Source organism: Sardina pilchardus, chromosome 10 (assembly GCF_963854185.1).
Source record: "Sardina pilchardus chromosome 10, fSarPil1.1, whole genome shotgun sequence".
NCBI classification, from domain to species: domain Eukaryota; kingdom Metazoa; phylum Chordata; class Actinopteri; order Clupeiformes; family Clupeidae; genus Sardina; species Sardina pilchardus.
Window position 1 is genome coordinate 10,469,596 of NC_085003.1, and position 20,619 is coordinate 10,490,214.

General features: G+C 47.6%; 1 protein-coding gene across 1 annotated transcript in view; it reads right to left on the reverse strand.

Annotated features, from left to right (window-relative positions):
• The window catches only part of cfdp1 (craniofacial development protein 1), a 37,725-nt gene that overhangs the window by 13,112 nt on the left and 3,994 nt on the right, over positions 1–20,619 (reverse strand). The window contains exon 6 of the mRNA XM_062548315.1: positions 19,028–19,150. Coding sequence (XP_062404299.1) covers positions 19,028–19,150 — 123 coding nt within the window. The remainder of the gene's footprint in view (positions 1–19,027; positions 19,151–20,619) is intronic.

Sequence of the window (20,619 nt, forward strand, 5' to 3'; positions counted from 1 at the left end):
TACACTACACTACACTACACTACACTACGCTACACTACGCTACACTACGCTACACTAACTAACTAACAAACACACACACACACACACACACTCATCATTAGGTTTCAGTTCAAATGATGACACTCGGCATCATTAAGACTTTAACAGCAGCCAGCTAGCCACAACATTATGACAGGCAGGGCACACACACATTAACACTATGCAATTAGGGCCTGTGCAGCTCCAGCTCGAGCGAGCCTCTTTAACAAGCTCTGCCTGCCTGTCGCGCACACACACACACCCATAATGATGGAGCTGCAGAGATGAATTTAGTCCTGTATGTGGAGAAGTAATGGGCTTTTGGGCTTGTGCTTATATGAGGTTGTGGTGCTTGCTAGCGTGTGTGTGTGTGTGTGTGTGTGTGTGCTTGTGTTTGTGTATGTGTATGTGTGTGTGTCGAGAGAGAGAGACAGGGGCGTCATGCATAGCTAGGAAAGTAAACACCATTATTGTACATACGCAAACAATGCAAAACATCAACATGCACACACTCACACACACACACTCACACACACACACGCAAACACATATATACACATACAGCCTTGTAGGTTCTCAGTCGTCAGCTCCTGCTCCCCTCTGACGGTGTGAGCGCTTTGGGGAGGGAGAAGTGAAAGGTCTGCCTGACAGAACGTGTTTGCCATCACTGCAGGGCAGGCCCTGTCAACATCTCACACACACACACACACACACACACACACACACACACACACACACACACACAGACACACACAGACACACACAGACACACACAGACACACACAGACACACACAGCCAGGCCAGAGCACAAAACAGAATGCATAGGAGGGAAAGAAAGAAAGAATCCCCTGCTTTTCTTCCCTCTATCCCTCTCTCCCCCTGTTTTCTTTCATCTGTATTGTTGTACATCGTTTGTTCTGTGGTGTGCTTGTCTTGGCCTTTGGGGAGAAACCATGGGGTTCCTTCAGCCAAAGAGACAGCAACAACACACACACCTGGGCAGCCGGGTACAGATCATGTGCTACGAGACCTGTGACATACACAGACACATATTGAAACTGCATTAAACACAGACCCACACACACATTGGAACTGCATTAAACACAGAGACACACACACACACAGAATTTATAGACAAACAATTACACACACGCACACAACCACACCTGTAATTTATCACTTGTTACATAAAACCCATGATTACACACAGCTTTCTGCCAGCTGTCTGCTAAACACGGTTCCCACAGCCGCAGACTAAACACCCACACACACTGCACATGTGTGTGTATATGCACACACACGCACACAGAATAAATGAGAAGCTGAAAACATGGACTAGTTGTCCATACACACAGCACAGTTCTGGTACATTTCAAGGTTTCATCTTAAAGGGGCATGGATTAAGCCTTGCCCCTAGACTAAGAGAAACTCTCTACAGAGGGGAAAACATGTTTTAGTTTAGGACTAAGCTTAATCTACATCTGTCCCTAAAAAATGTCCAATTAGCAAAATGATATTTTGTTCTGGAGGTGACAGATGCACCCAAGCACAACAACACAGCAGTCACACGCCCAATTAAGCCGGCCCACCCCACCCCACCCCTACCCCACCCCCACCCCCACTTCCAACTGCACTTGCACACGCAACAGCAGATCACATGTGTGTGCCTAACACACTCGGACGTGTTTGACAACAAATCAAAAGGCTTTTCTAAAGCGGCCCCTGTTGGCCCGCTCCCATGCCCTCTGGGCTTCTGTCCGGCTCACGCCCGGCCCAGCCCGGCCCAGCCCGGCCCGCGTGCTGCACGGAGCTCGATGGAGCTCGGAAAAACACAACAGAGCGCGGGTCTCAGCACAGTGGCCATCAAGGGGCGTAAGAGACATTTTGGTCAAAATTTAGTTATTATTATCACCCGAAAGCTCTTGATGAGCTCTTTCTAACTGACAAAACTGAAAAAGTCAAATATTTATAAATCTAGAGTTATTGAACAAAAACCAAAGGTCTTTAACTGTGAACATACAGAAGCAGTTAGATTTGTTTTGGCTCTCCTGTAAAGTTGGTGAAATATCGCTTACGGCCCTTTGCTTCTCAGCCCTCGATAACTAGATTACAGCTGTCCTTACGGCAGGGCAACTCCTTTAGGACTGATAGACAGGAAATTATTTGTGCCTGAAATTATCAAATATATTCAAAGGCAATATAGAGAAAAGCCTTTCCTGACATCGCACATGGCCAAGCTCAGGCACCACTGCTATTACCAGGCCAACAGTGTCGTGCATTTTCATGGCATAATAATTCCTCAGTGGCCTTTTTTTCCCGAATGGATTTAAATGTATTGTCAGAGTTAATAATTCATAAGGTCCCCCCCCTGTCCACTGCTAAGCTGTGATGGAGCATCCGCTAAAAGGGTCCAGCCCTAATCTCCACAGGTTGTGGCCACTGCCAGGCACTTCTAGCCATGAACATATTCATTGGAAACAAGAGCCACTAGCAGCTCATTGCTCTGCAATACCAGCAGAGACAGGGAGGAGGAGGAGGAGGAGGAGGAGGAGGAGGAGGGGGGATTATCGATAGGAGAGTAATCAATCCATTCATACATAGGAACGGCGCAGCACTGCACAGCAGCTGGGGCACTGTGGAGATGAATATAGTGCAGTGATATAGTAACATGGCCGCGCCTGATCTATAGGCGTTTGGGCCGAGTGATGTGTGTTTCGGGGGGGTGGGGGGGACGATGACAGTGACGGATGGAGGCGCCGGGGACGGAGGTGCCGCAGGGCGCCCGGGCGAAGTGACGACGGAACGTGAAACTGAAACACACAAGGAAGAGGAAGAAAGACGGAGGAGGAGGAGGAGGAGGAGGAGGGGGGGGGGGGGGTGTTCAGCACAGGGGTGTGCAATGCGGTTGAGTGGGAAACTGAAGAAAAAAAAAGCCTCAGCCTTCATTTCTCTGTTGCATTTCTAGAGAGAGAGAGATATGAAGAGAAAGAGGGAAATATGGAGAGAGAGAGGGAAAGAGAGAAAGGCCATGAGAGAGAGAGAGAGAGAGAGAACAGAACAGATTGTACAAATGAAGCCCAAACGGTGACGAGAGAAATAAGAGGGAAAGGAGACACAACGAGAGAGAGAGAGAGAGAGAAAGAGAGAGAGAGAGAGAGAGAGAGAGAGAGAGAATCAGAGTCAACAGACCCAGTGAGAGGCTGTTCTTTTCAATGTGTTTGTTATTTTGGCTCCAATGACTAAATGGCCTCTATAGAGCATTTCAACTGATCCGACTCAAAGTGAACGAAGAGCGTCTCAAGTGAGACAGACACACTAGAAAGGACGAGAAACTACCAAATGTCTTACTAACTGCTGACCCGCCGCTACTTCCGTTAGCACCAGCACTCTCGCTCGCTCGCTAGCTTCACACATGCAAGTGTGCGGACACACCCCCAGTGTGTGCTTTAGGATGCTGGTTTAAACACGCTCCGACAGGGAATCAATAGGCAATCAGGGCTCAACTGATAGTCAATGCAGCCTGATGGTGCTGGAGAGGGGAGGAGGAGGGGGAGAGGGGGAGAGAGGAGGGAGAGGGGAAGAGAGGAGGGAGAGAGGGGGAGAGGGCGGGCGGTTGGGCAGGCAGGCGGACTGGGCACTGAGCCACACTGCAGCGCTGGAGCTTGGGCTGAATGCTAAACACCAAGCCAAGGTGACAAGACCTCAAAGCCCACAGCAGCCTGACAAACCAGCGCACCAGGCTGCAGGCATGCCTTGTGCTGGAAAGTCTCTCTCTCAGACACACACACACACACACACACACACACTACATAGATAGAAATGTACTGTATGCGTGCATGCTATTATGTTGAGGCAGAACATATTCAAATACCAAACTGTAACCATTGTGGGTGAGATTAGATTTAGAAGTTCGGGCAAAATGCTTCCAGCCAAACACAAACCCAGTGAACGAAGTGTGTCTATTATGGCCATTGTTAATTAACGCCAATTTAGACTTGTTGACCCAAAAACTGCAGATGTATTTAACTTTCCAAGTGAAAGTATATTTGTTTTTCTGCTTCTTTTTGGACATAAGAATACATATTGTGGAGTGAACTAGTAGTAAACCTAGAAACTGTACGTCAAATTGTGCAATATTAAAAGACTGTGCTCTACTCTACTGTGTTCAGTGTGTGTGTGTGTGTGAGAGAGAGTGTGTGTGTGTGTGTCTCCCGAGATGTAATGTGTGATCTTAGTCAGGTTTATTTGAAAGCTTCAGTCTCCCATGACTGCGACTCCATTACTGTCTCAGATGAAGACTGAGAATCTCCTCTGACCGTGAACTGATATGCACACATACAGCACACACAAATAATTGCACTACAAAGTACATTTCCCACACATACACATGCATTCCCAATGTACCTACTGTATTAGGACACACACACACACACACACACACACACACACACACACACACACACACACACACACACACACACACACACACACACACACACACACACACACACACACACACACACACACACACACACACACACACACACACACACACACACACACACACACACACACACACACACACACACACACACACACACACACACACTTCCTGTTAGAATACAGACAGAGGGCAGATGTTGCCCTATGGGTGAGAGACAGCCTACATAGCAGCCTATGCACCAGATTGGAATTGGGTTCAGATAAAGAGGGCAGCTATCCAAACACTGAGTTCTACATGCCACTAAAGAGTCAAACAATGTCCACAATCTAGATTTTTGAAGCAGTGTATATGTCCTGCGACATCATCAGTCCAGGCAAGGGATGCAAGGGTGTACATTTGTGTGGGTCAATGTAAGTTGCAAACGTACCATGGGCGCAGTGATATCACGCAGTACTACTGCTTGTTGTATACAGGGACTATTTTCAGGTGCTGCGTGATATCAATGCGCCCATGGTCTTGATTATTACGCCAGAATGAGTGTATAATTCCATGTCAAAATCAGCCTAGAAAATCGCCATGTTTCATTTTCCGTTAGTCTTACTGCACTTTCTAACTTGAGAAGAGACAAGTTTTAAATGGGAAAACTACCGGAAATTTGAGTCGATGCTAGCAGGCGAGATGCTAATGGTCTAAACCGATTCAATGATCTTTACTAGGCTGGAGCTAAAAGTTGTATCGCCAGACTGACAGAACGCCTGGATGAAAGGGAGAAAGATAAAAATCAATTGTTTTGCTCGAGGGGAGGTGGAAATTGAAATTTTCCCCAAATGGTGGAATATCCCTTTAAGCCAGTGCCAATTGCTACTACAGCAAAGGTGCACATAAACTAGTGTGACAACTAGTGTCTGTGTATGTGTTTTGGCTTGTGTGTGTGCGGGTATCTGCATGTGTGTTGTTCGGCATGCGCCTGTGTGAAGTGGCATGCGTGTGTGTGCTGTTCAGCATGCGTGTGCATCTGTATGTATCTGCATGCATGTGTGTGTGTGTGTGTGTGTGTGTGTGTGTCTGCTGAATCACCAGGTTGGTGCAACCCTAGGTGCCATTAGCATTAGCATGGCTGCTATTAGTGTGCAGAGCCTCAGATGACCCCGGCGCGTGGAGACAGACAGGAAACCTGTAAAGGCACTTGCAGCTGCACGCAGGACACAGGCCAACTTGGCACAGTCCAGCCCATTGGGGAGACAGGGGGGGGGAGAGAGGGGGCTCAGAGACCGAGAGAAAAGGAGAGAGTGTGGGGGATAGAAACAGGGAGAGAAGCATCTACCACCACCACCGTATATGTAAACCAAAATGAGCAACAATAGGCTAAACAGATTATTTGAGCACTAGATACATATTCATACAGTATATGTATATGTTCATACAGTTGTAAATACAAATTTGGACTTGGAGTTAGTGTGTGTGTGTGTGTGTGTGTGTGTGTGTGTGTTTGCGTGTGTGTAGATTTATGTTTGTGTGTGTGTCTTTATATTTGTGTGTGTGTGTGTGTGTGTGTGTGTGTGTGTGTGTGTGTGTGTGTGTGTGTGTGTGTGTGGCTGAGAAACAGGGGGAGGTGGTGTGAACCTGGTCCTCTTTGCTCTGGGCTGCTCGTTAAGCTGGCGGTTTGACAGAACAGCAGTAACGGAGGGACTGGAACCAGAGCCAGGGGGAGCAGGCGGGGTGATTAAAAGCAGTAAACAAACCCGACCAATCACACTAATGAGCCTGTCGCATCACAAAGGGCCTCAGGTCAGCGCTGAGCTCTGATTGGCTGAGAGCCGGCAATATGTCAGGATGAGATGGAACAATCTTGACCCTGAAGGAGAGCGAACCGGTGAGTGAAGTTATGCCAAGCTAGAGGAGCCTGGCAGAAGTGTGTGTGTGTGTGTGTGTGTGTGTGTGTCAATATGTGCGTGTGTGTGTGTGGCCATTTGTTTCCCGATGAGTCACTTGTTTTTTTTCTCTCTCCCTCTCTTTTCCAGTATCACTTTTCCCTCTGATCTTCAAAGGGTGACCCTGGCAAGTATGGTGTGTGTGTGTGTGTGTGTGTGTGTGTGTGTGTGTAAAGAGGAGCACACACCTGCAGGGGCTCACAGTACAAAGCTTCCTCCATGGCACCACCTGCTCACTGAACACACACGCACCTGCTCACCCACACAGCCTCGATAACCTCACCTGAATATGAACACACACACACACACACACACACACACACACACACACACACACACACACACACACACACACACACACACACACACACACACACACACACACACACACACACACACACACACACACACACACACACACACACACACACACACACACACACACACACACACACACACACACACACACACACACACACACACACACACACACACACACACACACACACACACACACACACACACACACACACAAAGGCACCGTCTCACAATGGTGCCAACCTGCCCTACCTTCACCCTGTTAGGCTACTCTCAATATAAACAGCTTTCTCACTCAGGCACGCACACACACACCACACACACACACACACATCTGAAAAACTAAGACATAATGGAAGGACCATAACAAACCGGGTCACACTGAATACTGACACCACAGGTGGGCGTTTGAGCAAACATATTGGTCTGGCTGGTCATTTTATGCTTGCAGGTTTCTCTGCAGAGCTTTTATTTAACAACACTCCTCAATTGGTCAGTCTGCCTTTTCATAAGCATGATCGCAAGGCTAGCGAGACTAGCACAAACTTGCCAATGCGATTTTCCGCTCACAGGCGCTAGGGGGAAGCGAAACAGCCATCATTCAACCCGATATAACCATTCCAATGACTCTGGAGCTGATCAGTTAAGGCAAATTAAGATAATAGTTCAACTTCAACTACATTTCTCCTGAATTTCTCAAAGAAAGGAGAGGTATACATAACATCCTGTTCAAGCCATCTATCCATGTCCTCTCTCTCTCTTGGGCAGCCGTGGTGTACTGGTTAGCGCATCGGGCTTGTAACCGGAGGGTTGCCGGTTCGATCCCCGACCAGTCCACCACGGCTGAAGTGCCCTTGAGCAAGGCACCTAACCCCTCACTGCTCCCCGAGCGCCGCTGGTTGGGCAGGCAGCTCACTGCTCTGGGTTGTGTGATTCACCTCACTGTGTGTTCACTGTGTGCTGTGTGTTCACTAATTCGGTTAAATTGGGTTAAATGCAGAGAACTGAATTTCCCTCACGGGATCAAAAAAGTATATATTCTATTCTATTCTATTCTATTCTCTCCTTCTCTTTCTGAGGTAAATGGTCTGTAATTTTAGATTTGCATTTAAAGAACAAAAGCAGAAAGAAAAACTGCTGAGTAAGGGACACAGATAGAGCCACTGCAAACAGCATAGATGGAGGAATGGGCAGCAGCACAGCTCTATGGTGATGAGGTCCTGTTGAACAGAGACGGCTCAGCCCGGGGACAGGGAGGAACCCTGGAGTCCCACAGCCCCAAAATCCCCCAAACTCCCCCGACTGTCTGATGTCTGATGGCAAAACCACACACATACACACACACACACACACACACACACGCATGCACACATCCCCCACCCCACACACACACATCATTTTAATTCCATCATCATTTTCCGGCCATATGAGCTCAGAGCTAGGGACTACATTTGTGTGTACATATGCATATGTGTGCGTATGTGTGTGTGTGTAAGTACACACTAGTGGAGACCAATGTGACTACATACAGCAGTACATTACTTTCTCCCTCTCCTACACACACATACACCAACCAAAAACTGCAGACAAACAGAGGTTTAAAACAACCTACTGCTATTTCAAGAAGGACAGGAAGTTCCTTTACTTGGATCCGAGCAAAACATAATCTTGATATCCTTTGTTCTATGCTCTTTCTCTTCTCACACACACACACACACACACAAACACCCTGACAGCAGTCTAACAGCAGGGGTCTGAAATGCATGATGCTCCTGGATCTCAGAATCCTGATGTGCTATGACACATTCAGCTGTTCCACCTGCTTCAACTCTCAGAGATGCTACCACACCTTCCAATGAGTGGAAGACATATGTGTGTGTGTGTGTATACATGGGCCATCATGTCACCTCTTTCTTGTCGAAACAGCCCTCAGAAACACACACACACACACACACACACCTGTCACAGCTTGTTCATCTTACAAGTGTCCCAGTTACAGTCCGTCACCACCTCCTTAAAGGTCAGTAATGGCTTTTCCTCTTCTACTCCAACGCACATGGTCCTCAAACACCCAACACACACGCACACACCTCCAGAATCAATCAGAACGGTATAGGGGGCTACAAGCAGGAGAGAGAGGAGTAGTCAGGCCATTACTACAGCAATGGTTTCACTCTGACAGCTCCAGCAGCATGATCAGTTGCAGCGCCACTAGTGTGTTTACCAGAGACCAATGAGAAGGATAATGCTGCAAATAACGTAAATCAAAGAAGAGATTGCATCAAAGATGAGCTGACTAGCGCGCACAAACACACACACAAACACACACACACAGTCACACACACACACACACACACACACACACACACAAACTGTTTAATACTTAATATGTGTCTAACTATAATTCAACCAGATGCTACTTTGTGTCCTATGAAGCCAGTTTCCGGTCTGCAAACTTGTTCTCACAGCCTCTCTGGGGAGACTGCCATTGGCGGGCTCAAACCCCCTGTAGAAAAAACTGCAAAAGTCTGTCGCCTGCCTCGTTTGGAGGCCCTCTCTAAATGGAGCCACTCAGCTCCACTTAGCCCCAAACATTTCCTTTCGCAAACACGCCGGCAAGTATGAGGGATAACACACTTCCTGCCATCTTAAGAGCCGTGTTGTTCCAGGGACAGGGTCAAGGGTTGACAGCCTGTCCTGCACACACTCAGGTGACAAAGGCCTCCACAGGCTGCTCGTCCAGGCACACACAGCAGGCTCCTTCAGGAGTGACCAAAAAGAAAATCAGGAATGAATTCTTAAATGAAAAGTTTTTTTTTTTTTTTTTGCTGACACAGTCACACTGGTGGAGTGTGTGTGAGGGTAAGACTTGCAGGCACAACCACTCCTCTCTGCGAAGGAGAGCATTAGCCTTCATTAGCCCGCACGTCACACACCACCACTGACAGTGATGGGCTCACCTGTGCTGGCAGCAGCAGCTGGAGGAAAGGAAGCATCTCTTTTGTAGGAGTAAGGTTTCACATTTCCAGAGCGTTCTTCTCTCTCTTGCTCTCTCTCTCTTCTCTACGGTCTCTCTCTCTCTCTCTTTTCTCTACTATCTCTCTCTCTCTCTCTTTTCTCTACGGTCTCTCTCTCTCAGAGCTGAAGCCAAACTGGGGGAGCTGCAGGAGTGGGGGGAGGATGGAACCCAGTCCTCATTATCCACCGGTTCTGCAGCTCCAGCTTTTTTGTGGGTCACGGAACACTTTCGGCCGGCCTCTGGAGTGAGTGGCCTCATTTAGTCACAATGTCACTATGGCGACGGCGGAACGCAGGCAGTGCCGCTGATGACACGGCACGCGTCACGAGAACCAGGAACTTATTAGTGTATGTGACGAATGTGCTCCTGAGCTGAACTATTATTTTATTTATTGGCACAGACAAAAAAGAATGTGAGCTTCTGTCAAATAACACTATGCAGAATGCACCAAGATCTCAGTTATAATTTTCATAAACATTATAATTTATACACTAATGTACAGTCTAATTGAGCCTTCATGAGTCATTAATGATCATTACTTACTCAAGCGTAATTATGTTGGCTTTAATACTGCCTCAGAAGAATAGACTAGTAGAGTTTATTAATTAATTAATAATTTTTTATACATACTTTTTTGATCCTGTGAGGGAAATTCGTTTCTCTGCATTTAACCCAATTTAACCAAATTAGTGAACACACACAGCACACAGTGAACACACAGTGAGGTGAATCACACACTAACCCAGAGCAGTGAGCTGCCTGCACAACCAGCGGCGCTCGGGTTAGTGAGGGGTTAGGTCGTGACAAAATCGGGCTGAAATGGTGTAGTCTGCACAGGCCATTACAGTTTGCCTTTCGCTACATGAAGATGTGAGCATAAAGGCTTGTTGCACTGTGACTCATGCCGCCTCACCGCCTCAAACCATACGCTCTTCTGAGGCACGACGTGAGGTTAAAAATACAGCACGTGGTGTTGGTCAATAACAGCCACAGCCCAGTCGCGGTGCCTGGCGGTTTTAGAACACAAGAGCCAAAGCGTGTGAATTGGCCTGAAGGGCAGATCCCAGGTGAAGAGGGAGAGCAGTCTCTTGTCAAGGGGGCTCTGACTGACAGCTCAGGGGGGAGGGGGAGGGGGAGGGGGAGGGTTGGAAAGAGACACAGGAAACAGACAGATAGAAAGAGTGAAGCTCTCTATGAGAGAAGCTGGAAATGTGGACAAAAAAACGACAGAGCACGTGAGAGAGGTTGGGAAAGGAGAGTGAGTGATGGACAGCGAGACAGAACAAAATAAGTGCATTTCCTCTTCCACTCTATCCATCAGCACCGTCTCATTATAGAGGTTCTGCTGAACTCTCTGGTGGTGACTCACCACTGATGGCACATGGCGGTGGTGCGACCACTTCTGAAGCCGTGCTGACACACTGATAGCATGGATGACACACAAATATCATCCATCCCAATATGAGGGAGAGGAATACCAACAAAACACACACACACACGCACTATTTATTCATCAACAGGTGTGTGGCTGGTAGGGTTTCCCCTGGTGACAGAACAGCTCACTGGGTAAATACCTCATCACCTCCACCTCTGTTCACAGCCCTCCTCTCGGTGCACATTGCCTGCAGCTGACCCCAGTTAACCTTTTGACCTATGACCTCCCAAAGCTCATCACACCCTCTCTGTTACTGATGAGGTGAAGAGGAGAGCCCCTATCCCCCCCCCCCCCCCCCCGCTATAGAGAGTAGTCTCTGCCAGAGGAGACCCCCCCCCCCTTTAGAGAGTGATCTCTGCCAGAGAAGATGAGTCACTCCCCACATCAGAACCCATGAGAGGAGAATCGTGAGAACATCGGTGTTGTATATTTGCCTGTCAGACATCAGAAATAAAAACGACTGAACGCGTGAAATGGGAGAAAGATGGGGACAGAGAGTCCGCTAGCTCACGCAGCTCTCTCCTCTATTGAAATGTATGCTCCTGACTGTCATCTGCCTTTCCCCGCCCCTGCAACATCTCATAACCCATTCATCACCAGAACCCACAAGAGGAGAGGCCACTCATGAAAACACAGGTGGCTATATGAACACAAGCCGGGTTGACTCTAGGTGTCTGATGAAAAAGTGTGAAGAAAAGACGTCTGAAAGCAGAGCGTGAAGCAGCACACAACACTCTCTTTACTCGCCTTCACATATCCTCTGCTGATCTACTGTAGTATCTTACCTTGTATCTAAATGAGTCACTGCTTACAGTCATCGTCTGTTTATGCTCATTATTATTATGACGATTTTCTTCAGTTATCATTGTTAAACTGATTTCATCTACAACTGTTATTAGTATTTGTATGTAGGCAAAATGACTGAAAAGTTGAAAGTGCTCAGTTTTAAATGACAACGTTATTCTATGTCAGACAAAACCGTCTGCCAACCGTTACCACAACAATAACCATATTTTTGCTCCTGACGTACACCTGCACTTTGATAACGGATTCATCAGCAATGTATGCATCAAGACTTGGTTTTATAGACGGACAGAGATGCACATGAGGCATGCTGGTAATAGCGTCTGTGGCTAGAGGTCCGTCGGTCTGACTGTCTGCCCCCTCTATTTACAGAGGCCATGCTGGGTCAGTAAAATCTAAATACATCAGAATGGCTCATAATAAATAAGGCTACGTTGCGTCTATTGTAGGCATCTCTCTACAGTGGTGGCTTTCTGATCATGCAAAGGCTTGCCCTCCAGAACCTGCAGTCGACTGTTTTGCCTTCCCCTCAAACTGCTCCATCTTGTCTACAGCACGGGGAGAGTGGAAAAGGATTGCGCAACGTTATATACTGTATAACCTGCCACCCTATTTTCACAGACCAATCAGGGCCCCTAAATGAGCAGGTTTGCAGGGGAAAAAGCTGCCTGCAGAGCCCAGCTCTGGCACAGCTCCAGACTGTAGTCTGCACCGCCGGCGTGGGGTGAGAGCACGGCTGCTCGGCCGTACAGACGTCAGTGAGAACAGAGAGCTGGTTTATTTTTAGACCCTCGAGATGGAGCTCTAGAATTAGAAAAGCAGGGTTGTGACTGAGGTACATATGGAAACAATTAGTCCATGCAGAACACACTCTCTCTCTCTCTCTCATCTCTCTCTCTCTCTCTCTCTCTCTCTCTCTCTCTCTCTCTCTCTCTCTCTCTCTCTCTCTCTCTCTCTCTCTCTCTCTCTCTCTCTCTCTCTCTCTCTCTCCTCTCTCTCTCTCTCTCTCTCTCTCTCTCTCTCTCTCTCTCTCTCTCTCTCTCTCTCTCTCTCTCTCTCTCTCTCTCTCTCTCTCTCTCTCTCCCTCCCTCTCCCTCTCCCTCTCCCTCTCCCTCTCCCTCTCCCTCTCTCTCTAGACTGTACTCCTCACTCTCACAGCCTTTCACGTTCAACTTCTCTCACTGTACACTGTACAGTGTAATTTCTCTCATCTCCTTCTCGTTTCTTTTGTTAATCATATTTTTTTGTGAAGTGAAGAGATTGACAGGAGGCGGATGAGAGAGACAGATGGGGTGTGATCAGGAAATGACCCAGGTCAGACTAAACCCAGGTCCCCATGAGCACTTGGACCCGAGTGTGGTACGGGCGTTGCAGCCAGTTACGCCACAGTGCCACCCTACCTGCTCTGGTTTTGAGCATCCTTTATGTAGATAGGACATTCGAGAGTGACAGGAAGTGAGAGAGAGAGAGAGAGAGAGAGAGAGAGAGAGAGAGAGAGAGAGAGAGAGAGAGAGAGAGAGAGAGAGAGAGAGAGAGAGAGAGAGAGAGAGAGATGGGACTGGATCGAGGCCGGATTCCAGTGGACACAAGACCTAAATGTGGCACCAGTGTTGGCGCTTGTACAACAACTCTCCCCTCCCTGCTCTGATTCATCGGCCTCATTCTCTTTTGATTGTTACACACACTGGACAGAAATACTGAAGGAATACCACACTAAAAAAATGCTAAAAACAGTCAACATACTTTATAGAGTTTTGTTTACTCAATTTGGATGACAAGCATCAGGCAGCCGTCCAATCACAGGATAGGGGGAAAAAAACCTTTTCTACTTAATCTGCACAATGAATTCATTTGTTTACTCTTTAACAAGGGTTTGATTAAATCTCATAATCTTCCCTTACTTTAAACAGAGAATGGTAAATAAACAAACACGTGTGTTCATGAGAAACTAGAGTAGAGGAGCCAACCAACTCTAGGGAGATTGCCTCGTGCCCCCCTGGATTGTTAAAAGACAATGTTGGTAATAGTGGGATCTTTTTGTTCTCTATATATGACTACAGGGCATGGACCCAAGTGCTCTTACAGCTAATAGTTGAACGGGTCTTCAGGTAACACACTTTCCATTACCTTTCAGACTGATGTACACTGCGAGACTATAACACAAATCACGCTAGCTCAGGCTGTGTCATTCAACTTTTGAACACCCATCTACTAAAAACAACTAGAAGCAGAAAAGCGACTGTTTGTGTGATATGGGCAAAAAACTGAAGTGACAGAAGAGTGAAAGAAAAGTGTCAATGTGGTAAACCGTAGTGTCCGGATATCACGTAACAGGTGAACAATAACTCCGAGTTCAGGAGAACCCAGGTGGAATGTAAGAGGCAGAGGCTGCATGTTCTGACAGCGGCGCGTGACACGCGTGCTGGGTGCGGTTGAGAGCGGCTGATGAGCTGACGAGCAGCAGAGAGAAATGACTGGCCAGACTACCACAGAAAAACCCTCAGAGCCTATAGAATGGAAAAGAGTCACCTGACTCATATGCTGAGACATACTTGCACGAGAGAAAAGGCCCACATTTTAAACAGGCACAAGCTAATAAGGTTAGACGAGACTGGTAAACTGTACCGTCGCCAAAATTAAAGCGAAATTGACTTAATTTACCTAAAACATTATGCAACGAAATGAAAGAACACAAACGCCATAGCGCCTAAGATGTCTGCATTACTGTAGCGATGAAGGTGATGATAAACAGCCAGCTAAATTAAACCAAGTATACAGTTGAATTACGTTACATGGAATTATGTTACATCTAGAACAGAACAGTTAGATCTTGCTGACGTGCCTGCAGTTCATTTCCAAGAAAGGTTAGAACACCCGGAGATGGCAACATGTTGTGCAATAGTGAGAGAGTGACGCAGCCAAACTAGTGTTTTTACCATATTGTGAGGCTATATTGCTAACCGGCAGCCTCTGTAAACTTAACCATTTTAAGTATAATATGAAGTATAAGTATTTCTATATTTTTATACATTTAGTATAAGTATTTCTCTCTCTCTCTCTCTCTCTCTCTCTCTCTCTCTCTACATACAGTATATATAAATATTTTTTGTAAGTCAAACAAATATCTGCAAAAATTATGAGGAGACCAGAAGATATGAAAGGTGTGTGTACAATGTGTGTGTGTGTGTGTGTGTGTGGGCCGATTGACTGGTCCCAACTCCCAAGCCTCTAATCCAGCAGCGCTACACCTCTCTCTCCATCACTCTCTCTCTCTCTCTCCCTCTCACTCTTTCCCCCACTATCTCTCCCTCCCTGTTTTTCCTCCCCCCACCCCTCTCCCTCATTCCCCTCTTCCGCTCCTCTCTCGTGTCTCTGGCCGCCTGCCTGACAATCCCAGCCCCTCTGTCTGACCCTCACCAGCAGGACACCGTAAAGCCCTCCTCTGATCGCTCCTATTTAACACACACAACACACAACACTACTGAGAAAGGGGGGGAAGTGTGTGTGTGTGTGTGTGTGTGTGTGTGTGTGTGTCTGTGCTGCGCATGTATGACAGAGAGGGTATGTGCACTGAGCATGTTATTCATGTAGTGTTTTGCATCTCATTTCAATTCCATCAAATATTACAGCTGAATCCCCGAGTTAATCATTTTTGGGGCTGTGTGTTAATCTGTGTGTGTGTGTGTGTGTGTGTGTGTGTGTGTGTGTGTGTGTGTGTGTGTGTGCGCGCGCATGCAAACCCATGTGCTCATAAGGTCAGTCTCAATGTCAAATGAGTTGTCGACTGAGGGGACATCAGGAGAGATGCGAGAGCGATCAATCAACCAATCACAGCAGTTCCAACAAGCGGCTGTAAATCTCCCCGGCCCAATAATCGATAGCACTTAGCCTGCGCCACTTATTACACAATACAGCCACTGCTGATATGATGTCAGCCGACCAGCAACACCAGGGAGCGGGCCAAGCCACAGCACACATACAGTGCAGACAGGACATAGCAAGGCACAGATACACAAACACACACACACAACTGCATTTATACGAACAGGGTCCACGCCCTGCTACTGACTATAATCTCTCTCTTTCTCTATCAGAGTGTGAGTGTGAGTATGAAAAGTGTAAGTGTGTGTGTGTGTGTGTGTGTGTGTGTGAGTGTGTGTATGTGAGATTGTGAGTGTGAGAGAGAAAGAAGGAAGATAAAGGATGAGCAAAGTAGTTATGGCTGTCAAATGACTTGGGAGAGAAGTGGATGGAGACAATGATTTAATGGAGAACAGCTACTCACTGAAAAGGCTACAAACAGAGAGGAGAATATGAGAGAGTGAGAGAGTGAGAGAGAGGGAGGGAGGGAGGGAGAGAGAGAAAAGAACTGCTTAGTCAGCAGGTCTGCATTAAGAGCCATCAGGGGGCTGCTGAGTGGAGAAGCAGAGGAACGGAAAGAGAGACGAGAAGAGAGAAGAGAAGAAGAGCGAGATGGGGAGGGAGAGAGAGAGAGAGAGAGAGAGAGAGAGAGAGATACTGACCGTATGCTTGTCTAGAAATGTATGCAATAACAGGAGAAGAAGGACAAAGGAAAGAACTTACATGTTTTTGTGACGTATAAAGTACAGCACTGTTAAACGCTGTCTGTATTGTACTGTACTGTAAAGTACAGCACTGTTAAACACTGTCTGTACCGTACTGTAAAGTACAGCACTGTTAAACGCTGTCTGTACTGTATTGTACTGTAAAGTACAGCACTGTTAAACACTGTCTGTGCTGTACTGTTAAGTACAGCACTGTTAAACGCTGTCTGTACTGTATTGTACTGTAAAGTACAGCACTGTTACACATTGTCTGTACTGTACTGTAAAGTACAGCACTGTTAAGCGCTGTTAATGATGAGTATCTGCCCTCCTCCCTGTGTACTTCTGCTCCACACTGCTGGGACCCTGCTGGTATGCTCTGCACTGCACCTCCCTCTCGCATTTTGGCGGGAAAAACCAAGTGGAAACGGCAGGAAGCAGAGGAACACCCTCGGCTGTTCCCAAAACATCCCAACGACAGCGTCATGGCAATGAGATCGCTAGCACACAGGAGCGATAAACAGCAACCACACACACACAGCTGGTGAGGTGCTCTGTGCCTAAGCTGGTCTTACACACACATACGCACACACACACACACACACACACCACAACGTTTCGGAGCACGCCACAATGTTTCGAAGCGCGCCACAGGAAACACCGCACTTCCTGTGCGGAGAGAAACGGAAAAGACCGACTTCCTGCCACCACAGAGGAAAGATGCTCCCCGCCCCGCTGACAATTAAACACCATGGCAACGGCTGGAGGTAATGACATGTAAAGAGCGGGAAGGGAGAGACACAGAACAGAAGGGAAAGAGAGAAAGAGAGAGAGATGGACAAAGAGACAGACAGAGAGAGACAGAGAGAGAAAGAGAGAGAGAGAGAGAGAGAGAGAGAGAGAGAGAGAGAGAGAGAGAGAGAGACAAAGAAAGACAGACAGAGAGAGAGCAACAAAGCAAAGAGAAAGAGGGGGAGAGGCAGAGAAAAATGAGGAGGGCCTGACGGAGAACAGGAGAGCGGTGGAGCAACAGCGAGCACGACGCAGAGAACAGCTGTGCCGTCAGGGCCAAACAAAGATACATGTACACTCAGACTTGACATGTACAGCTGGAGCATCCACCTCCTTCTGCCTCCACACACACACACACACACACACACACACACACACACACACACACACACACACACACACACACACACACACACACACACACACACACACACACACACACACACACACACACACACACACACACACACACACACACACACATACACACACCTCCATCTGTCATACCTGACGTTGGCACCATCCTTTTGGTGTGCAAAAAGAGGGCAACGAGTGGCAAGAAGTACATCATGACCCAAAACAAAACAAAAAACAGAACAAAAAAACAACGTACATCTTGTGTGATTGCTAAGACTCGTCATTCCACATGGGACTCAGAACACAACCCTGGACAATCATCCACTCCCTTCAGCAGTGTGTGTAGCATGGGGCTTGGGCTAATCCTCCTGCTGGTCGGCCATGAACTGAGCACGGGCGTGTGTGTGTGTGTGTGTGTGTGGGGGGGGGCAGATCAAAGGCAGGCTGTAATAACCGTCAGGAGTCAATGATGTGGAAGGGAGAAGAAGAGACAGAGGTAGAACTGAGGTGAGAGAGAGAGAGAGAAGGATGAGGGGAGAGAGAGAGAGAGAGAGAGAGTGAGAGAGAGAGAGAAGGATGAGAGGAGAGGAGAGTGAGGGAGGGAGAGATGGTACAAAAGACCTGGCAGCAATAATCCATGTGTCCTCCACAGAGGAAAAAACATGCTCACGCCATGCTTTATCTCTAAAGCTTACTCAGACAAAAACACCAACATAGGATCAGACGGTTACCCTCTGTCCGTCCCACACACAGCGGACACACACACCCACGCACGCACACACACACTTCAGATCAATGTTTACTTTGGCCAGACATCCACAGCTGCATCCATGAACTTTGCAATGTTGACATAACATACACAGACTTACCTCCATCAATCTACAATTTGCTGAATGCTTTGTACTCTTAACACTCAGATTTTCAATGTAAGGCTGTCTACAGGCTAATGGGAAGTACGAGAGATTTTTTTAGACAGCACAACCTTGCAAGCCCTCAAGGAATGGTAAAGAGCATAAAATATCAATAACCATTAAAAACATAAGAAGGAGGACTTCATATGAAGCCCATCCACAAGGTCAATATATGTTTAAAACACAAATCATTCAACGTTAAATGTTGGAGTGTTGGCGTCTCATTCAGTACGGCACTTGGAAAAATGTGAACTTGAAGCTTTTGTTCCTCATCAAAGTCCTCATCACATGTTCTATATGCACGACACTTGGTGTTCCATAAATTGCCGTCTGTAATCAGTGCCAGTCACACTCCGTGTCAACTACCCAAACTACCCAGAGGGCCAGTGGGGAAGGCTGGGATTGGGGGGGGGGGGGGGGGGCATGCCATACCTGGGTGCGGGGGCGGACGAAGTGGGCTTTGATTGCACGGGAGCAGCAGGCTCAGGCTGGCTCTTCTGTTCGATCAGGTAGCTCTTTGCCTCCTTGGAGTCAGCGTCCACCTCTTTGGTCACCCTGAGAGAGGAGAGAAGATGCCCATATTTACACACATAAACAAAGTGTGAGAGACAGACAGACAGACAGACAGACAGACAGACAGACAGACAGACAGACAGAATAGGATGCTTGGCACATCTGCCTGGTTATGGGTACTGATTTGTATTCCTGACTTTAATGTGGTCAAACTACACTACACTACATTACCACACTTGCATAACTTATAGAAATACTTTGGACCAGAACTGGGAGGGAGTGTCTGAGTGTTTGAAGATTGCAAGAAATGACCAAAAGCATTCAAAACAAACATCAGCGGTCATCTGGGTGACCACTCTGCCCTTGCGCTGCCAGTCCAGGAGGAGTTCCATGTTCTTTTCAGGGAATATGCTTTTCATCAGCGATGAGAGGGCCAGGCGGGGCCTCGCGCGTGTGAGTCCCTGCTGTTGCTGCTCTATGCAGATGTCTGCCGGAATTAACCGGGTCCCCGAGACTCAGACTCAGGACATGATGTTCAGCTTGTGAGAGTCTGCCGAGACCGACACCAAACACAGGATTTTACACTCCCGTGGCAAACAGACAAATCGGCTAGATGTGCAGTTTGTCACCGTGACACGCACAGACACAGACACGCACACGCAGGCAGGCATGGGCGCACACACACACACACACACAACTCTGAAGCAAGGTTGCTGTTTCAGAATGAACCCCCTCACTTTGGTTAACCTTTACAAGCCATTAAATCTAACAAACAGATTGGTTCTGCTGTGGCGTTATACACTCTGCCGCACCAAATCAACTCCCTCTCCGTCTCCATCAGAATGGGAGGGGGGACAGACAGAGAAGGGGAAACAGAGGAAGAGACAGACTAACAGACAGACAGAGAAAGAGTGAAAGAGAGAGAAAGAGAGAGAGTGTGTGAAAGAGAGAAAGAGAGAGAGTGTGTGAAAGAGATAAAGAGAGAGAAAGAGAGAGAGAGAGTGGGGGTGGGAGGGAGGGAAGGAGGAAAGACAAGAAATCAACACCCTGCAATAACTCTCATTCGATCTCCTCCCCCTTTTCCTCGCTTGTCCTCCCACTCCCCCTCCTCCTCTCTTCTCCATTTCCTGCTCTGTTTATCACCTTCCCAGGCAGACAAAAGACCCCCTCAACTCCAACACACACCAACACACGCCAACACACTCCAACACACTCCAACACGCACCGCACCAGCCATGTCTGCCTTGCAGCCACCAACACACACTGGGAAGATGGCAGAGCACAAGACCAACCAGAGAGGCGGGGGTCGCCTGTGCAAGGACACCAATTACAGCGTCTGGGTCAAAGCGCAACAATTTCCCAGCCCCATGTGGAGAGTGTGACGAATACCAGCAGACAGCCACAGGGGGGTCTCACAGATGAGCCCAGTGAATATCAATCAGCCAAAGAACACTACTGCCATCTGGTGGACATAAAGAGGTATTGCAACAAAGTTGTGCAGGTTTCTTTTG